General features: G+C 46.4%; 1 protein-coding gene across 5 annotated transcripts in view; it reads left to right on the forward strand.

The window, feature by feature from the left end:
* Window positions 1-21,744, forward strand: part of ACBD5 (acyl-CoA binding domain containing 5) — a 117,788-nt gene that overhangs the window by 34,375 nt on the left and 61,669 nt on the right. For 4 of the 5 annotated variants that reach the window (XM_063921675.1, XM_063921673.1, XM_063921674.1 and 1 more), the window contains exons 5-6: window positions 14,162-14,276; window positions 14,391-14,423. In XM_063921675.1, coding sequence (XP_063777745.1) covers window positions 14,162-14,276; window positions 14,391-14,423 — 148 coding nt within the window. The remainder of the gene's footprint in view (window positions 1-14,161; window positions 14,277-14,390; window positions 14,424-21,744) is intronic. The other variant, XM_063921677.1, reaches the window with a different exon arrangement.

Raw genomic sequence — 21,744 nt, forward strand, 5'->3', positions numbered from 1 at the left:
AGAGGCTCTGCAATCCAAATAGCGGCTAGACATAAACGGGAGTATAAAAGTAGACAGGCCTTGGCCGAACGGGAGACTGCTCGCCTGGAAACCGCACACAAAAATGACCCCAATAATAAAGCCCTCTTTAAGGAACTCCTTGCTGCCCGCGACAAAGTGAACATATTTGCCCTAGCGGAGGTTCATCGCAACTTGCAGCGACTCAACCAACAATATTATAGACTTGGTAACAGAGCGGGACGCTTGCTGGCGCGTAAACTAAGGGGACGTAGAGCTAAAGAACGCATACATGCTGTATATACTGCATCGGGAGTTAAAGTAACCGACCCAGGAGAGATAGCAAATGCGTTCGCCGAATACTATGCACAGTTGTACAACCTTAAAGGGGATCCCGATACCCCCCAGCCCTCCTTGGTAGATATTACTGGCTTCTTGGAGAGGTTGTCCCTCCCCACCATTGACCCTCAGACCCTTGAATCCCTTAGTTTGCCCTGGTCACATGAGGAAGTTGTGGCAGCTATTGAATCCTGTCCAGTAAACAAGGCCCCGGGCCCAGACGGATACCCCGCCATCTTTTATAAAACTTTTAAGTCTACTCTTGCCCCGCTTTTAGTTTCAGTCTTCAACGAAGCCTCAGACTCCACATGCTTCCCGAAAGAGATGCTAGAGGCCCGTATAGTCACCATCCCTAAGGCGGGTAAATCTCCTGCGGTTGTCCAGAACTACCGCCCGATAGCACTCCTAAACGCGGATCTTAAATTGTTCGCTAAGCTAGTTGCAAATAGGATATCCCCACTCCTACCCAATCTAATTAACCCTGACCAGGTAGGCTTTGTTCTTGGAAGGCAAGCATCCGATAACACACGGAGGGTTATCAATTTGATTGAACGCTGTCAAGCACGGGACGAGCCTCTCTTGCTTCTCTCGCTAGACGCAGAGAAGGCTTTTGATAGGCTGCACTGGGACTATCTACGGGCAACCCTGGACTGCTTTGGATTTTCAGGCAGGATACTCGACTCCATATTGGCCTTGTACTCCTCCCCATCGGCCTCGGTGTTCACCAATGGTTGCAATTCATATCCATTCAACATCACAAATGGGACACGTCAGGGCTGCCCCCTTTCACCCCTCATTTTTGTGCTGGCGATTGAGCCCTTGGCGGAGAGAATCAGGACCCAAGACCCCATTGTTGGCCCCGTGATAGAAGGGAAGCATCATAAAATATGTCTTTTTGCTGACGATATCTTAGTATGCCTTAGCGACCCTGATTCGTCACTACCACATTTACACTCTCTCCTAGACTCCTATGCAGCGATCTCCTATTATAAGCTAAACACCACTAAGACGGAGGCCCTTCCTTTGAACATGTCGGATGTCGTTCTTAGGCGCCTAAAGTTGACCTACAAATACGCATGGCAACTCAGGTCACTTAAATACCTGGGTGTGCAAATCTCCAGAGGGCGAGATTTAATGGGATGTAACTATGACCCCCTTTTTAGAACATTTGAGCTATTTATTAAAGACTGGATGATGCAGGAGGTTTCCTGGGTTGGACGGATAGCGGCTGCGAAGATGGTGCTCTTACCCAAACTGATGTACCTTTTTCGTACCATTCCCAGGACCTTCCCTAAAGATATTTGCAATAGATTTAACCGTTTACTATCAAACTATGTTTGGGGGGGCTCAAAACCGAGGATAGCAAAATCCACCCTAGTTGCGCGGAAGTGTGACGGGGGAGTGGCCTACCCAGACCTAGAGAGATACCATAATGCCTGTTTACTCGCTCAGGCCAGAGACTGGTTCACTCAAGACACCCCAAAACCATGGGTGTCACTGGAAAGGAGTGCTGTCTCCCCCCTTACACTATCTGACTTGCTTTGGCTGCCTACAGCTTCTATCCCTATAGAAGGGCTGGATAACTCGGCAGTTCAGGCAACGCTGTTAGCATGGAAAACTGTAACTAAGTCCCTCCCCCCCGGAGCCCTCCCCTCCCCCCAATTGTCTCTCCACACCATAGCCACATTGATTCCAGACCTTCACCTACACCATTGGCGGGACAGAGGCCTAATTACCCTGAAAGATGTCCTACGGGATGGTGTATTGGTCCCATTTTCCCTACTGCAGGAACAATTCCAGGTACCTAAACAAGATTTCCACAGATATCTACAATTGAGGCATTGGCTTCAAAGTTCTTCCCCCAATCGAGTCCCCCATACTGGCCCCTCTAAATTGCTGATGTCACTCCTATTGCCTGTCAGAAATAAAGGTGGTATCTCCAGATGGTACCAGTACCTCGTGACCGAGGCCCGGAGTGGGGTCTTCCCCTCACAGACCAAATGGGAAAGAGACCTCCCTGCGGTCTTCACCGAGGATATTTGGAAAACTATCTTTCAATCCTGCTTTAAAATCTCTAAATGTACAAATCACTGTGAAATGTATTATAAACTGGTACATAGGGTGTACTTTACACCGGAACGTTTACATAAGATTTGGCCTGAGGTCTCTGCCTGTTGCTGGAGGAACTGTGGAATGGTGGGGGATATCCTACACATTTTTTGGCTATGTCCAACAATCCGGTCTCTGTGGAGAGATGTGTTTCTTTTTATGTCGCTTGTCCTGGGAGTACCCCTCGCACCTGACCCCCTAATAGCACTATTTCATTATTACAGTGGCGATATGTCTAACAACGATAGATATCTTTTAGGTCACATACTTATAGCAACTAAGGCCGCCATTGCCTCCAAATGGAAGTCGGCGGTCGTTCCCACGTTATTAATGATAGAACAAAAAGTTCATCAACACTATGTGTTTGAAACGTCGGAGGGCGGATTTCCCCCCGGGACTCCTGAGACAAGTAGGAAATGGGATAAGTGGTTACTATATAGAGAAAAATCAGGCCAAAGTAGTTTACTCGGTATTGTGACTGCCCCACCCGACCCTTCTGAGCTTAACTCCCCAAATCAAGATGGCTCCTAACTTAACTTAACTTAGCTCAATTCACTACGGGTTTCAGATCTCCCCACTTTCACTATGTTTACACTCTGATTTTAGTGCTATTTACAGATGTCCCTGATACCTAACCTTCCTTTCCCTTGTCTTAATTAGTTATGTTATGTTATGTACTTGTCTTTTCCCCTATTTCTGTTTTATTTTATTTTTTTGTTTACTTACAAACTCAACTGTACGTATAATATGTACAAAATTTCAATAAAAATCTAATATTAAAAAAAAAAAAAAAAAACGAGAAAAGGTCCGGGTCCTCCTCGTGGCGCCAGACTGGCCTCGAAGAACGTAGCACAGCGACCTACATTACTTACTCATAGACGACCCATGACCTCTACCTCTACGACAGGATCTGCTAATGCAGGGACCTTTCGTTTATCCAAACTTACAGTGGCTACGTTTGACGGTGTGGCTGTTGAAAGGGAAATCCTAAAGCAAAAGAATTTCATCACTAGTTGTCCCTACGATGATGAGTGCTAGAAAGGAAGTCACCTCAAAGCACTATTATCGCATATGGAAAGCCTACATCTCTTAGTGTGAGCAGCATCAGTGTTCTGGTTCTACTTTTGCATTGCCTACGCTTCTCCTTTTCCTCCAGGCTGGTTTCTTAGCTGGATTAAGTATTGGTTCTCTCAAGGTTCAAGTCTCCACCCTTTCCATTTTTCCCCCAGAGAAAATTGCCCTTTCTCCTGGAAGTACAGACCTTCCTTCAGGGGGTTATCTGCCTTAAACATACATTTATCCCTCCTACAGCGCCTTGGGATCTGAACACGGTTCTAACCTTTTGACAGTCATCTTTATTTGAACCACTGGAATCGGTGGAGTTGGAATTTCTTACGTGGAAGGTAGTTTTACTTCTGGCTTCGGCGTAGCGGGTTTCCGAATTAGGAGCTCTGTCGTGCTGTCCTCCATATTTACTATTTCATGAGGACAGAGCGGAACTCCGCACTCCATAGGCCATTTCTACCTAAGGTTGTTTCAGCATTTCACATCAATCAACCTATTGTAGTAGCGGTGCTATCAGACGATTCTCCTTCTCGAGATTCCTGGATGTAGTTCGGGCCCTACGTGTTTACAGCTGATTTGCACAAGACTGATACTCTTTTCATTCTCTATGATGCTGGTTGGCTGGCCTCAAAACAAACTTTGGTTCGTTGGATCAAATTTACCATTAGGCAAGCTTATCTCCCAGCCTCTCTTCCACCACCGAATTCGGTTTCGGCCCACTCCACGAGTTCCAGTGGCTTTTCCTGGGTGGCTGTTAGAGGAGTACTCTGACACAGTTGTGCACAGCAACAAGTTCTACAAATTTGATACCTTTGCAGCTTTGGCTTCTCAGTTTGGCCGAGCGGTGCTTCAGAACTCAGCGCTTTCCCGCCCGTGTTTGGAGCTCTGGGACGTCCCCACCGTAAAGATCCTCCAGTGTCCCCTAGTGGATGAAGGAGAAAATGGTATTTTGGTACTTACCGGTAAATCCATTTCTCCGATTCCACAGGGGACACTGGACGCCCTCCCAGCTCTGGGCGTTTTCTTTTTTTTCTTGTGTTTTTTTTCTTTTCCTCAGGTTAGAAGATTGTTGGAGAATTTTTTTTCTCCGGTTCAATTGACTGGTGACCATTACGGTTGTGATTGTTGTTGTTTGGGTTAACCTTGTTTTCCTGTTTCCTGTTTCTGGAATTCACCTACTCCTCTGTTCGAGTATGTCGAGCCATCGCCTCTCGGGCTCAGTTTTCAAACTGGTCTGTAGGGGAGGGCATAGAGGGGAGGAGCCAGTCACTATTCTAAATTTCTCTGACGTCCTAGTGGATGCTGGGGACTCCGTAAGGACCATGGGGATATAGCGGCTCCGCAGGAGACAGGGCACAATAATAAAAGCTTTAGGATCAGGTGGTGTGCACTGGCTCCTCCCCCTATGACCCTCCTTCAAGCCTCAGTTAGATTTTTGTGCCCGGCCGAGAAGGGTGCAATCTAGGTGGCTCTCCTGAGCTGCTTAGAATAAAAGTTTAAGTTAGGTTTTTTTCTTTCAGTGAGACCTGCTGGCAACAGGCTCACTGCTACGAGGGACTTAGGGGAGAGAAGTAAACTCACCTGCGTGCAGGATGGATTTGCTTCTTAGGCTACTGGACACCATTAGCTCCAGAGGGAGTCGGAACACAGGTCTCACCCTGGGGTTCGTCCCGGAGCCGTGCCGCCGACCCCCCTTGCAGATGCCGAAGTTGAAGAGGTCCAGAGATCCAGAAACAGGCGGCAGAAGACTTTCAGTCTTCATAAGGTAGCGCACAGCACTGCAGCTGTGCGCCATTGTTGTCAGCACACTTCACCAACAGTCACCAACTGTCACTGAGGGTGCAGGGCGCTGGGGGGGGCGCCCTGGGCAGCAATGTATAATACCTTTTTATGGCTAAAATACATCACATATAGCCCTTGAGGCTATATGGATGTATTTAACCCCTGCCAGATCTCACAAACTCCGGGAGAAGAGCCCGCCGAAAAGGGGGCGGGGCCTATTCTCCTCAGCACACGGCGCCATTTTCCTGCTCAGCTCTGCTGTGAGGAAGGCTCCCAGGCTCTCCCCTGCACTGCACTACAGAAACAGGGTTAAAACAGAGAGGGGGGGCACTTATTTGGCGATATGATTACATATATAAAAATGCTATAAGGGAAAACACTTGTATAAGGGGTTGTCCCTGTATAATTATAGCGTTTTTGGTGTGTGCTGGCAAACTCTCCCTCTGTCTCCCCAAAGGGCTAGTGGGGTCCTGTCCTCTATCAGAGCATTCCCTGTGTGTGTGCTGTGTGTCGGTACGTGTGTGTCGACATGTAGGAGGACGATGTTGGTGAGGAGGCGGAGCAAATTGCCTGTATTGGTGATGTCACTCTCTAGGGAGTCGACACTGGAATGGATGGCTTATTTAGGAATTACGTGATAATGTCAACACGCTGCAAGGTCGGTTGACGACATGAGACGGCCGGCAAACAAATTAGTACCTGTCCAGGCGTCTCAGACACCGTCGGGGGCTTGTAAAAACGCCCATTTACCTCAGTCGGTTGACACAGACACAGACACGGACACTGACTCCAGTGTCGACTGTGAATAAACAAACGTATTTTCCTTTAGGGCCACACGTTTCATGTTAAGGGCAATGAAGGAGGTGTTACATATTTCTGATACTACAAGTACCACAAATAAGGGTATTATGTAGGGTGTGAATAAACTACTTGTAGTTTTTCCTGAATCAGATAAATTAAATGAAGTGTGTGATGATACGTGGGTTTCCTCCGATAGAAAATTATTGGCGGTATACCTTTTCCCGCCAGAAGTTAGGGCGAGTTGGGAAACACACCTTAGGGTGGATAAGGCGCTCACACGCTTATAAAAACAAGGGGCGTTACCGTCTCCAGATACGGCAGCCCTCAAGGAGCCAGCTGATAGGAAGCTGAAAAATATCCTAAAAGTATATACACACATACTGGTGTTATACTACGACCAGCAATCGCCTCAGCCTGGATGTGCAGCGATGAGGGGGCTTGGTCGGATTTCCTGACTGAAAATATTGATACCCTTGACAGGGACAAGATTTTATTGACTATAGATGCATTTCTATATATGCGAGATGCGCAGAGGGATATTTGCATTCTGGCATCAAGAGTAAATGTGATGTCCATATCTGCCAGACGAAGACACGACAGTGGTCAGGTGATGCAGATTCCAGACGGCACATGGAAGTATTGCCGTATAAAGGGGCGGTCCATCGGACCTGGTGGCCATGGCAACAGCTGAAAAATCCACCTTTTGTTACCCCAAGTCACATCTCAGCAGAAAAGGACACAGTCTTTTCAGTCTCAGTCCTTTCGTCCCCATAAGGGCAGGCGGGCAAAAGGGCCAGTCATATCTGCCCAGGGGTAGAGGAAAGGGAAGAAGACTGCAGCAGGCAGCCCATTCCCAGGAACAGAAGCCCTCCACAGCTTCTGCCAAGTCCGCAGCATGACGCTGGGGCAGTACAAGCGGACTCAGGTGCGGTAGGGGGTCATCTCAAGAGTTTCAGCACGCAGGGGGCTCACTCACAAGTGGACTCCTGGATCCTACACGTAGTATCCCAGGTGTACATTGGAAATTCGAGACGTCTCCCCTCACAAGTTCCTGAAGTCTGCTTTACCAACGTCTCCCTCCGACAGGGAGGCAGTATTGGGAACAATTCACAGGCTGTATTCCCAGCAGGTGATAATCAAAGTACCCCTTCTACAACAAGGGAAGGGGTATTATTCCACACTATATTGTGGTACTGAAGCCAGACGGCTCGGTGAGATCTGAAATATTTGAACACTTACATACAAGCGTTCAAATCAAGATGGAGTCACTCAGAGTAGTGATAGCGAACCAGGAAGAAGGGGACGATATGGTGTCACTGGATATCAGGGACGCTTACCTACATGTCCAAATTTGCCTTCTCACCAAGGGTACCTCAGGTTCGTGGTACAGAACTGTCACTATCAGTTCAGACGCTGCCGTTTGGATTGTCCACGGCACCCCGGGTCTTTACCAAGGTAATGGCCGAAATGATGATTCTTCTTAAAAGAAATATGGACGCTTTCCTGATTAAAGGCAAGGTCCAGAGAACAGTTGGAGGTCGGAGTAGCACTATCTTAAGTAGTTCTACGACAGCACGAGTGGATTCTAAATATTCCAAAATCGCAGTTTTTTCCGACGACACGTCTACTGTTCCTAGGGATGATTCTGGACACAGTCCAGAAAAGGATGTTTTCTCCCGGAGAAGAAAGCCAGGGAGTTATCCGAGCTAGTCAGGAACCTCCTAAAACCAGGAAAAGTATCAGTGCATCATTGCACAAGGATCCTGTGAAAAATGGTGGTTTCTTACAAAGCGATCCCATTCGGTAGATTTCACGCAAGAACCTTTCCGTGGGATCTGCTGGAAAAATGGTCCGGATCGCATCTTCAGATGCATCAGCGGATAACCCTGTCTCCAAGGACAAGGGTGTTTCTTCTGCGGTGGCTGCAGAGTGCTCATCTATGAAAGGGCCGCAGATTCGGCATTCAGGACTGGGTCCTGGTGACCACGGATGCCAGCCTGAGTGGCTGGGGAGCAGTCACACAAGGAAAAAATTTCCAGAGAGTGTGATCAAGTCTGGAGACTTCTCTCCACATAAATATACTGGAGCTAAGGGCAATTTACAATGCTCTAAGCTTAGCAAGACCTCTGCTTCAAGGTCAGCCGGTATTGATCCAGTGGGACAACATCACGGCAGTCGCCCACGTAAACAGGGCGGCACAAGAAGCAGGAGGGAAATGGCAGAAACTACAAGGATTCTTCGCTGGGCGAAAAATCATGTGATAACACTCTCAGCAGTGTTCATTCCGGGAGTGGAAGCAGACTTCCTCAGCAGGCATGACCTCTACCCGGGAGAGTGGGGACTTCATCGGGAAGTCTTCCACATGATTGTAAACCGTTGGGAAAAAACAAAGGTGGACATGATGGCGTCCCGCCTGAACAAAAAACTAGACAGATATTGCGCCAGGTCAAGGGACCCTCAGGCAATAGCGGTGGACGCTCTGGTAACACTGTGGGTGTACCAGTCAGAGTATGTGTTCCCTCCTATGCCTCTCATACCAAAAGTACTGAGAATCATAAGAGGGAGATGAGTAAGAACGATACTCGTGGTTCCGGATTGGCCAAGAAGGACTTGGTACCCGAAACGTCAAGAGATGTTCACGGAAGACCCGTGGCCTCTACCTTTAAGAAAGGACCTGCTCCAGCAGGGGCCTTGTCTGTTCCAAGACTTACCGCGGCCGCGTTTGACGGCATGGCGGTTGAACGCCGGATCCTGAAAGGGCATTCCAGATGAAGTCATCCCTACCCTGGTCAAAGACAGGAAGGATGTAACCGCGAAACATTTTCACCGCATTTGGTGAAGATATGTTGCGTGGTGTGAGGCCAAGAAGGCCCCTACAGAGGAATTCCAACTGGGTCGTTTCCTACATTTCCTGAAAACAGGACTGTCTATGGGCCTAAAATTAGGGTCCATTAAGGTTCAAATTTCGGCCCTGTCGAATTTCTTCCAGAAAGAACTGGCTTTAGTGCCTGACGTTCAGATGTTTGTAAAAGGGGTACTGCATATACAGCCTCATTTTGTGCCCCAGTGGCACCTTGGGATCTCAATGTTGTTTTGAGTTTCCTAAAGTCACATTGGTTTGAACCACTCACCACTGTGGACTTAAAATATCTCACATGGAAGGTGACGATGCTATTAGCCCTGGCTTCAGCCAGGCGTGTGTCAGAATTGGCGGCTTTATCATATATAAAGCCCTTACTTAATTTTTCATTCTGACAGGGCAGAATTGAGGACTCGTCCTCAATTTCTCCTTAAGGTGTTTTCTGTTTTTCACATGAACCAACCTATTGTGGTACCTGCGGGTACTAGGGACTTGGAGGACTCCAAGTTACTTGACGTTGTCAGGGCCCTGAAAAATATGTTTCCAGGACGGCTGGAGTCAGAAAATCTGACTCGCTGTTTAGCCTGTATGCACCCAACAAGATGGGTGCTCCTGCTTCTAAGCAGACGATTGCTCGCTGGATTTGTAATACAATTCAGTTTACACATTCTGTGGCAGGCCTGCCACAGCCAAAATCTGTAAAAGCCCATTCCAAAAGGAAGGGGGCTCATCTTGGGCGACTGCCCGAGGGGTCTCGGCTTTACAACTTTGCCGAGCAGTTACTTGGTCAGGGGCAAACACGTTTGCTAAATTCTACAAATTTGATACCCTGGCTGAGGAGGACATGGAGTCTCTCATTCGGTGCTGCAGGGTCATCCGCACTCTCCCGCCCGTTTGGGAGCTTTGGTATAATCCCCATGGTCCTTACGGAGTCCCCAGCATCCACTAGGACGTCAGAGAAAATAAGATTTTACTTACCGATAAATCTATTTCTCGTAGTCCGTAGTGGATGCTGGGCGCCCATCCCAAGTGCGGATTGTCTGCAATACTTGTACATAGTTATTGTTAAAAAAATCGGGTTATTCTTGTTGTGAGCCATCTTGTCAGAGGCTCCTTCGTTGTTATCATACTGTTAACTGGGTTCAGATCACAGGTTGTACGGTGTAATTGGTGTGGCTGGTATGAGTCTTACCCGGGATTCAATATCCTTCCTTATTATGCACGCTCGTCCGGGCACAGTATCCTAACTGAGGCTTGGAGGAGGGTCATAGGGGGAGGAGCCAGTGCACACCACCTGATCCTAAAGCTTTTATTATTGTGCCCTGTCTCCTGCGGAGCCGCTATATCCCCATGGTCCTTACGGAGTCCCCAGCATCCACTACGGACTACGAGAAATAGATTTATCGGTAAGTAAAATCTTATTTTAACGTGCCAGGCTCCCACTGGTCCACCATCTATACCCCACCGTAAAGATCATCCAATGTCCCCTGTGGAATCGGAGAAATGGATTTACCGGTAAGTACCAAAATCCTGTCTTTACGGGTGGAATATGCACTTGTGAAAGTGAATTATAGGACCGTGCATCCTTAGCTTGAGGTAGCAGACAGACTTCTGAGGACAATTTAGTAGAAAGCTTCTAAAACAGACAAGTGGTTAAGTTGCCTATAGTAACCAATCAGATTCTAGCTGTCATTTCTCTATTGCATTTTAGAAAATGTTAGGCTGAATTTGATTGATTGCTGTGGCCAACACCACCACTTAACTGTTTTAGAAGCTTTAGTAAATATACCCCCTAATCACATTTGCTGTTAGTAGATCTATTAGTGTGTTTAGCCTCAAGCAATCATTTTGTCTATATAAGTACATACATACATACATACATGCATGCATGCATACATACATACATACATACATACATACATACATACATACATACATACATAATGAGTTACTTGTTTTGGAGTGATGCTGCCTTTTCCATCAAGTGTAACCGTTCAAAGGGCCTGATTCGGATTTCTACTTACACCTGATGGTGCGTGCTCAGGACCCGTTCTACGCATGTGCAAAATAGGTCCTGCTTGATCACTTACAGTCCCCTCTTAGCCGCAGAATGATTGGCATGCTGTAGAATTGTGGTGGGTGGAGAGCAGGGCCGTTCAACAGAATGGGAGCACTTTGCCCCCATTTGGCAGGTGTGCCAAGCCTAAGGTCTGTATTGTTGGACACAGACTTCTGGACCCTGCAGAAGAATCCTGACAGCTATTCTGAGTAAGCTGCAGATGCTGGCAGCAAGCATCGTTTTCATACAGACGCCTCCTGCATCATTACAATATTAGTTGTACTGTATTGCACAGCAGATTCCCTTCGGCTGTGCAATACCTTACATATCGGAATTTGTCCCAAAGAGTTAAACTCCATTTAAAGTGACATCATTGCTATGGAAAAGTAGGAAGTATGATTTTATCTTTATAATGTGGTGTAGATTTCATACTCACCATTCTGTTACCTACCTTTGATACAAAGCCTTACAATCCTGATTGTTAGTTATAGTTCCTGTTCCTTTGTAACTACTTCCATCTCCAGTTCTTCAGTCTCTAGCAGCTCTTTCCATGAGGTTGCGTGTCTCTGTAAAGTATGAAAGGGGGCACTTTATACCGACACCATCAACTTGGTTGTCAGAAACTGATAAATGGAAAGAACTTTATAAAGGTATGCTAATAATTAGGTGTTCCTGTAAGAACAGCCCGCTGATCTGGGTCATGTAACTTCTATGGGAAAATAATAAGCACTGAGATTTTATTACAGCTAAGTAGAGCACTTATGCTGCATCTTGCTTATCTGTAAGGATGTGTAATGTCATATAGGAGTTCAAGTGAGAACAAACAGCAGTAGGTTCCACGTTATCAAAAATAAACAGAAGTTTATGTCTATTCCAAAATGCAAACACTAGTTTTTTTTTTTAAAGAATAATTCTGCAGAATGCATAAGCATACACTGGCAAGATACTGCAATTATTCAGTGGAATTCTACAGTAAGAAAATACAATGCATTTACTGGGTAATATTAATTTGATATATGGCGCACAATCTCCTATCTAAAGTGACGGGAGATCGCGGGGCGATTTTTTTATTCAGTTGATTTAATTTATTGCCCCTATCTCGCCTATAGCAGTTAGGTTTAGCCACGTAAAGCGTCTAAACTTTAGTAAATTAGTGAGCGCGCTGCGAAAAGTCCCGTTTGCTCACCCAAACGGGTCACTTCTCGCGCATTTCAGCTCGCCACCCACAGGGGTAGCGAACTGAAATGATATCCTGTCCTCTGGCAGGCTAATTAAATTTTTCTATCAGGGCTATCTAACCCCTGTCCTCCTAATCCCCTTATTTGATTGGTACAATCTGATGTTAGAGCATGTATTTATCATTTGGGTTACTCATCCTATTAACGGCTTGCTTAGGATGTTCTGTACGTCGAAGATTTATTCCTGGTTGTGAAAGGCTAGCTAACTTTAACTTTAAACCCAATATATCCGAAATACATAATTAACTTTTAATATTCACAAAATTTTAAAAGTCCACACACCTGAGAGTCAAAATGGGGGTGGGGGTGGTATCAGCACATTATGTGCAGTGATACCGCTTCCCCCCGTCATGTATTACTATGGCAGTGTGTGCTGCATATATATATATATATATCGGCTCTATCTACAAGATCGCGTGATATGCGGGGCAATGTATGAGTGCTCAGTGGCACTGACCGTTCCAAAAGCTGCAAGCATTGTTGCCTATTGACCACAGCAGGGACAGCTCTGTCCCTGGCTGCGGCGGCTACTGGCTCCAGGCTGCACAGGAGATTTTTCTATAATAGCGAGATCTTGCATATGTCCACTGAGCCGGCCGGGAAGAGAGACACGGGGGATCGCTGGAAAGGGGGAGTTTTCACTCTGGCAAATGAGATGGTAATACATCTCGGTGGTGTACCTTCTTGTGGCCAAGCAGGAAGTACTATAGCGGCACGATATGTGCCGCTATAATACATCTCCTCCTGAGGGTTCTATGTACTAAGCCTAACTTTCATTTTTCAAACACAACGGTCTGTAACATGGCAGTTAGGGGCTGATTGGCTGGTACTTTATCTCTGTCCACCTTATCTCCATCCAAGGCTTAGTACATAGCTACCTGAATCCATAGCCAAACAGGAAAATAACTTGGGATGAGTGATCTGACCTCTGTATGGGCAGCATGTCATTTGCACACCATTTGTTTGGATGTTATTGTGGTTGGAAATGACCGCACTCACAGGCTTCATGTAGCTTTTTTTTTTTTTTATTAATTAATATCAGGAGCTGCAGTCTTTTTATTTTTATTTTTTTTGGTGATGCTTTAGCAACATTGGACTATTTGACTGATATTAGTACTAGCACGCTGACTATAATGTTATTACAGGTTGAGTATCCCTTATCCAAAATTCAAAATCACACATTTTTGGTTCCCCTACTGAGATAATGACACATATGTATATATTATATTATGTATCTATATAATATATCCGTATACACACATAATATATAATATATATGTCATTAACTCATTAGGGGACCCAAAAATGTGGGATTTTTTTGATAAGGGATACTCAACTTGTAGTAGTTAGTAATTTAGTTTTAGTAGTCCTTGAACATAGTTTTAGACTGATCGTGACAAATCCTGAACCTTGTGCAAGTGAAATTATATATAAACCATCCTATACACTTTTAGTTACTGGGGCAAACAAAAGTAATGTACAGTAGTTCTGCTATTAATTCATTTTTTTATTGGTTGTAGTGTTCCTGCAGTATTTAGATCAGTGTAAACCATTAGAATTGAATTCTGGTATGTAGTAAGGATGCTTTTGGCTTGCATGGTTTAAAAATGTCTCTGCACAACCCGGTGAATAGACAGGTGAAGACCCAGGCTGCTTAGAGCAGGCATTCCCAACCACGGTCCTCAAGGCACACCAACAGTGCAGATATTAGTGATATCCAGACTGCAGCACAGATGGTTAAATCAAAATAACTGAGCTACTAATTAAGTCACCTGTGCTGAAGGCTGGATATCACTAAAACCTGCACGGTTAGTGTGCCTTGAGGACCGTGGTTGGGAATGCCTGGCTTAGAGTGTAAGGAGAGTGTATCTGTCTGTGCCATTTTTTGACCTTTTGCCTTCTGGACACTAGATCCTTGAAACCATGCCAGTGACAGAGAAAGTGGAAGAATTGCTCCAAGTCATGGGTCCGTTTTATGAAATAGTGGAAGACAAAAAACACAGGCGAGGATCTGTTGTAACATCAGGTTGGCCTAACTCTTGCTTTGTATTCTAGAATAAATCTAGTACATGTTTCTCCTTCTCCTACCTGTCCCTCTCTGAAGTGAAATCTTTCTGCTTTTCTTCCTTTCACACGCCAGTACGACTGGACAAAGTTACTAAGTCCTTAGAAGGTAGGAAGAAAAAATCACTTTGATGTAGTCTGTGTATCTTCCTTATCAGATCAATCATTACACGTTCCACTACAGCCCCAAACATGCCAGGAAAAAATATCCCAACGATCCAATGTTTCTGGCTCTGAGTATATGAATGTAAATGGCAGATTCCTGTGGGCTGCAGCAGGCTGTCCCCCCCCATGTGTTTCAGAGTGTCAGACTCTTGTACACCATCTGCGGGATGTGATGGAGTCCCAGATCGCTGGAGGTGCGGGATGCCGGCCAATCTCTTGACATTTTTTTTAAAGGGGTAAACACTTACAAGGCAAAACTATTCCTTATAAGTAATTGCCCCTTTAAAAAAAAACCCATCTGAGATAGTCCGGCATCCCGCACCTCCAGAGATCTCAGACTCCATTACATCTCACCATATGCCTTTTGCTGTTCTGTTCTGTCTTCTCAGTTGTAATGGTGAAAGGGTTTTCATTCATTTGTTGTGTTTTAAGTGTACAGACAATAGATTTAATATGGTTGCAATACGGTAACACCAGGCTTGGCATTCTGATAAATGTAACGGGGTATCTTTTCGAAGAGCTAAAGGTAAAAGCGGACTTTCAGTTTCTGTAAATTTACGTCAGGGCTTTAGACCCCTCGCAGGATACCCTTGAAATCCAAAGCTACAAACGGCGCCCTCCCTCCCCGGTGAACTGAATAGAACACCGCCGCTCCCACCAACCACAACGGATTCCGCATGCTGACAGCCAGCCTCACATGAGACTCTAAGGAATAAGTGGTGAGCACAAAATTGTTTGGCAGTCGGGGGAGGTAGTAGCATAGCGCCCATCGTTTATACAGCTGAACATTCACCATCTAGTGAACACCATTCACATTCCCTAAAACAAATTGGGACTTTATAATTTGCTTTGGAGCGAACCAGCCACACTGGTCTTTTGGATGTGGACATCTGTGCAATATACAATTGGGATACAGTATATGGCAGCGTGTAAATAATATCAGCAGTGAGAATAATTCTTTTATGAAAATATGCATTGCATTTTCTCTATCGTCCTAGTGGATGCTGGGGTTCCTGAAAGGACCATGGGGAATAGCGGCTCCGCAGGAGACAGGGCACAAAAAGTAAAGCTTTTTCCGATCAGGTGGTGTGCACTGGCTCCTCCCCCTATGACCCTCCTCCAGACTCCAGTTAGATTTTTGTGCCCGGCCGAGAAGGGTGCAATCTAGGTGGCTCTCCTAAAGAGCTGCTTAGAAAAAGTTTAGCTAGGTTTTTTATTTTACAGTGATGCCTGCTGGCAACAGGATCACTGCAGCGAGGGACTGAGGGGAGAAGGAGTCAACTCACCTGCGTGCAGGATGGATTGGCTTCTTGGCTACTGGACATCAAGCTCCAGAGGGACGATCACAGGTACAGCCTGGATGGTCACCGGAGCCACGCCGCCGGCCCCCTTGCAGATGCTGAAATCAGAAGAGGTCCAGAATCGGCGGCTGAAGACTCCTGCAGTCTTCAAAAGGTAGCGCACAGCACTGCAGCTGTGCGCCATTTTCCTCTCAGCACACTTCACACGGCAGTCACTGAGGGTGCAGGGCGCTGGGAGGGGGGCGCCCTGGGAGGCAAATGATTACCTATAATGGCTAAAAATACCTCACATATAGCCCTAGAGGCTATATGGAGATATTTAACCCCTGCCTAATGTTTCTAAATAGCGGGAGACGAGCCCGCCAGAAAAGGGGGCGGGGCCTATCTCCTCAGCACACGGCGCCATTTCCTCTCACAGCTCCGCTGGTCAGGACGGCTCCCAAGTCTCTCCCCTGCACTGCACTACAGAAACAGGGTAAAACAGAGAGGGGGGGGCACATTTATGGCGATATTTGATATAACAAAGCAGCTATAAGGGAGCACTTATTATAAGGCTATCCCTGATATATATATAGCGCTTTTGGTGTGTGCTGGCAAACTCTCCCTCTGTCTCCCCAAAGGGCTAGTGGGTCCTGTCTTCGTTAGGAGCATTCCCTGTGTGTCTGCTGTGTGTCGGTACGTGTGTGTCGACATGTATGAGGACGATATTGGTGTGGAGGCGGAGCAATTGCCAAATATGAGGATGTCACCCCCTAGGGAGTCGACACCAGAATGGATGCCTTTATTTATGGAACTACGGGATAGTGTCAACACGCTAAAGCAGTCGTTTGACGACATGAGGCGGCCGGACAATCAATTAGTGCCTGTCCAGGCGACTCAAACACCGTCAGGGGCTGTAAAACGCCCTTTGCCTCAGTCGGTCGACACAGACCCAGACACAGGCGATGACTCCAGTGGTGACGGTGACGAATCAACCGTATTTTCCAGTAGGGCCACACGTTATATGATTTTGGCAATGAAGGAGGCGTTACATTTAGCTGATACTACAGGTACCACTAAACAGGGTATTATGTGGGGTATGAAAAAACTACCTATAGTTTTTCCTGAATCAGAAGAATTAAATGACGTGTGTAATGAAGCGTGGGTTGCCCCTGATAAAAAGCTGATAATTTCAAAGAAATTATTGGCATTATACCCTTTCCCGCCAGAGGTTAGGGAGCGCTGGGAAACACCTCCTAGGGTGGACAAGGCGCTAACACGCTTATCTAAACAAGTGGCGTTACCCTCTCCTGAGACGGCCGCACTTAAAGATCCATCAGATAGGAGGATGGAAAATATCCAGAAAAGTATATACACACATGCAGGTGTTATACTACGACCAGCTGTAGCGACTGCCTGGATGGGCAGTGCTGGGGTAGTTTGGTCAGAGTCCCTGATTGAAAATATTGATACCCTGGACAGGGACAATATTTTACTGTCGTTAGAACAAATAAAGGATGCATTTCTTTATATGCGTGATGCACAGAGGGATATCTGCACACTGGCATCACGGGTAAGTGCTATGTCCATTTCGGCCAGAAGAGCTTTATGGACGCGACAGTGGACAGGCGATGCGGATTCAAAACGGCATATGGAAGTTTTGCCGTATAAAGGGGAGGAGTTATTTGGAGTCGGTCTATCAGATTTGGTGGCCACGGCTACAGCCGGGAAATCCACCTTTCTACCTCAAGTCACTCCCCAACAGAAAAAGGCACCGACTTTTCAACCGCAGCCCTTTCGTTCCTTTAAAAATAAGAGAGCAAAGGGCTATTCATATCTGCCACGAGGCAAAGGTAGAGGGAAGAGACAGCAACACGCAGCTCCTTCCCAGGAACAGAAGCCCTCCCCGGCTTCTACAAAAGCCTCAGCATGACGCTGGGGCTTCTCAAGCGGACTCGGGGACGGTGGGCGGTCGTCTCAAAAATTACAGCGCGCAGTGGGCTCACTCGCAGGTAGATCCCTGGATCCTGCAGATAATATCTCAAGGGTACAGGTTGGAATTAGAGACAGATCCACCTCGCCGTTTCCTGAAGTCTGCGTTACCAACGTCCCCCTCCGAAAGGGAGACGGTTTTGGAAGCCATTCACAAGCTGTACTCTCAGCAGGTGATAGTCAAGGTACCTCTTCTACAACAAGGGAAGGGGTATTATTCCACTCTTTTTGTGGTACCGAAGCCAGATGGCTCGGTAAGGCCTATTCTAAATCTGAAGTCCTTGAACCTGTACATAAAGAAGTTCAAGTTCAAAATGGAGTCACTCAGAGCAGTGATAGCGAACCTGGAAGAGGGGGACTTTATGGTATCCTTGGACATCAAGGATGCGTATCTCCACGTTCCAATTTACCCCTCACACCAGGGGTACCTCAGGTTCGTTGTACAAAACTGTCACTATCAGTTTCAGACGCTGCCGTTCGGATTGTCCACGGCACCTCGGATCTTTACAAAGGTAATGGCCGAGATGATGATTCTTCTTCGAAGAAAAGGCGTATTAATTATCCCATACTTGGACGATCTCCTAATAAGGGCGAGGTCCAGAGAACAGCTAGAGATGGGATTAGCACTGTCTCAAGAAGTGCTAAAACAGCACGGGTGGATTCTGAATATTCCAAAATCCCAGTTAATACCGACAACTCGTCTGCTGTTCCTAGGGATGATTCTGGACACGGTTCAGAAAAAGGTTTTTCTCCCGGAGGAAAAAGCCAAGGAGTTATCCGAGCTTGTCAGGAACCTCCTAAAACCAGGAAAGGTGTCTGTACATCAATGCACAAGAGTCCTGGGAAAAATGGTGGCTTCTTACGAAGCAATTCCATTCGGCAGATTCCACGCAAGAATTTTCCAAAGGGATCTGTTGGACAAATGGTCAGGGTCGCATCTTCAGATGCACCTACGGATAACCCTGTCTCCAAGGACAAGGGTGTCTCTTCTGTGGTGGTTGCAGAGTCCTCATCTATTGGAGGGCCGCAGATTCGGCATACAGGATTGGATCCTGGTGACCACGGACGCCAGCCTGAGAGGCTGGGGAGCAGTCACACAAGGAAGAAACTTCCAGGGAGTATGGACAAGCCTGGAAACGTCTCTTCACATAAACATTCTGGAACTAAGAGCAATATACAATGCTCTAAGCCAGGCAGAACCTCTGCTTCAGGGAAAACCGGTGTTGATCCAGTCGGACAACATCACGGCAGTCGCCCATGTGAACAGACAGGGCGGCACAAGAAGCAGGAGTGCAATGGCAGAAGCTGCAAGGATTCTTCGCTGGGCAGAGAATCATGTGATAGCACTGTCAGCAGTGTTCATCCCGGGAGTGGACAACTGGGAAGCAGACTTCCTCAGCAGACACGATCTTCACCCGGGAGAGTGGGGACTTCATCCAGAAGTCTTCCACATGCTGGTAACCCGTTGGGAAAGACCAATGGTGGACATGATGGCGTCTCGCCTCAACAAAAAACTGGACAGGTATTGCGCCAGGTCAAGAGATCCGCAGGCAATAGCTGTGGACGCGCTGGTAACGCCTTGGGTGTACCAGTCGGTGTATGTGTTTCCTCCTCTGCCTCTCATACCAAAAGTATTGAGAATTATACGGCAAAGAGGCGTAAGAACGATACTAGTGGTTCCGGATTGGCCAAGAAGGACTTGGTACCCGGAACTTCAAGAGATGATCACGGAAGATCCGTGGCCTCTACCTCTAAGGAGGGACTTGCTTCAGCAGGGTCCCTGTCTGTTTCAAGACTTACCGCGGCTGCGTTTGACGGCATGGCGGTTGAACGCCGGATCCTAATGGAAAAAGGCATGCCGGAAGAAGTCATTCCTACTTTGATTAAAGCAAGGAAAGAAGTAACCGTGCAACATTATCACCGAATTTGGCGAAAATATGTTGCGTGGTGCGAAGATCGGAGTGCTCCGACGGAGGAATTTCAACTGGGTCGATTCCTACATTTCCTGCTATCAGGATTGTCTATGGGTCTCAAATTGGGATCTATTAAGGTTCAAATTTCGGCCCTGTCGATTTTCTTTCAAAAAGAATTGGCTTCAGTCCCTGAAGTCCAGACCTTTGTTAAGGGTGTGCTGCATATACAGCCCCCTGTGGTGCCTCCAGTGGCACCGTGGGATCTCAATGTAGTTTTGGATTTTCTAAAATCTCATTGGTTTGAACCACTAAATAAGGTGGATTTGAAGTATCTCACTTGGAAAGTGACCATGCTTCTAGCCCTGGCTTCTGCCAGGAGAGTGTCAGAATTGGCAGCTTTATCTTACAAAAGCCCATATCTGATTTTCCATTCGGACAGGGCAGAACTGCGGACTCGTCCGCATTTTCTCCCTAAGGTGGTGTCAGCATTTCATCTGAACCAGCCTATTGTAGTGCCTGCGGCTACAAGTGACTTGGAGGACTCCAAGTTACTGGACGTTGTCAGAGCATTAAAAATATATATTGCAAGAACAGCTGGAGTCAGAAAATCTGACTCGTTGTTTATATTGTATGCACCCAACAAGATGGGTGCTCCTGCGTCTAAGCAGACGATTGCTCGTTGGATCTGTAGCACAATCCAACTTGCACATTCTGTGGCAGGCCTACCACAGCCTAAATCTGTAAAGGCCCACTCCACAAGGAAGGTGGGCTCATCTTGGGCGGCTGCCCGAGGGGTCTCGGCATTACAACTTTGCCGAGCAGCTACGTGGTCAGGGGAGAACACGTTTGTAAAATTTTACAAATTTGATACTCTGGCTCAGGAGGACCTGGAGTTCTCTCATTCGGTGCTGCAGAGTCATCCGCACTCTCCCGCCCGTTTGGGAGCTTTGGTATAATCCCCATGGTCCTTTCAGGAACCCCAGCATCCACTAGGACGATAGAGAAAATAAGATTTTACTTACCGATAAATCTATTTCTCGGAGTCCGTAGTGGATGCTGGGCGCCCATCCCAAGTGCGGATTATCTGCATAAATTGTACATAGTTATTGTTAACTAATTCGGGTTATTGTTGAAGGAAGCCATCTTTCAGAGGCTCCGCTGTTATCATACTGTTAACTGGGTTTAGATCACAAGTTGTACGGTGTGATTGGTGTGGCTGGTATGAGTCTTACCCGGGATTCAAAATCCTCCCTTAGTGTGTACGCTCGTCCGGGCACAGTACCTAACTGGAGTCTGGAGGAGGGTCATAGGGGGAGGAGCCAGTGCACACCACCTGATTGGAAAAAGCTTTACTTTTTGTGCCCTGTCTCCTGCGGAGCCGCTATTCCCCATGGTCCTTTCAGGAACCCCAGCATCCACTACGGACTCCGAGAAATAGATTTATCGGTAAGTAAAATCTTATTTTTTATGCTTTTATATTATGTGATTGAATAAAATGTTTATATAGTAATGATCAGTATCTAGCGCTCTCTTGTGATATTGCATGTTTCACAATTAAAAAAAAATGGTGCATGGCCTACATCACAAAACGTACCCGGAAAGGCTAAAAGATCTTAACATGTATAGTTTGGAGGAAAGAAGGGAAAGGGGAGACATGATAGAAACTTTCAAATATATCAAGGGTCTTAACAAAGTTCAGGAGGGAAACATTCTTCAAAGGAAGAGAAGTATTAGAACTCGAGGACATACACTGAGACTGGAGGGGGGGAGGTTCAGGGGAAATTTAAGGAAAAATTACTTCACAGAAAGGGTAGTGGATAAGTGGAATAGTCTCCCATCAGAGGTGGTAGAGGCTAAGACTGTAGAGCAATTTAAACATGCTTGGGATAGGCATATGAATATCCTTACAAAGAATTAAGGTTCAAAAAGGGTTGAGATTACCTAAAGGATAAAAAAAAAGGGCAGACTAGATGGGCCAAGTGGTTCTTATCTGCCGTCAAATTCTATGTTTCTATGTTACTTTGTATCTATTTGAGTATCGCAGAATACTCATGTGGGAGCAGCTATAAGTATATAGATA

Source organism: Pseudophryne corroboree, chromosome 5 (assembly GCF_028390025.1).
Source record: "Pseudophryne corroboree isolate aPseCor3 chromosome 5, aPseCor3.hap2, whole genome shotgun sequence".
NCBI lineage: Eukaryota > Metazoa > Chordata > Amphibia > Anura > Myobatrachidae > Pseudophryne > Pseudophryne corroboree.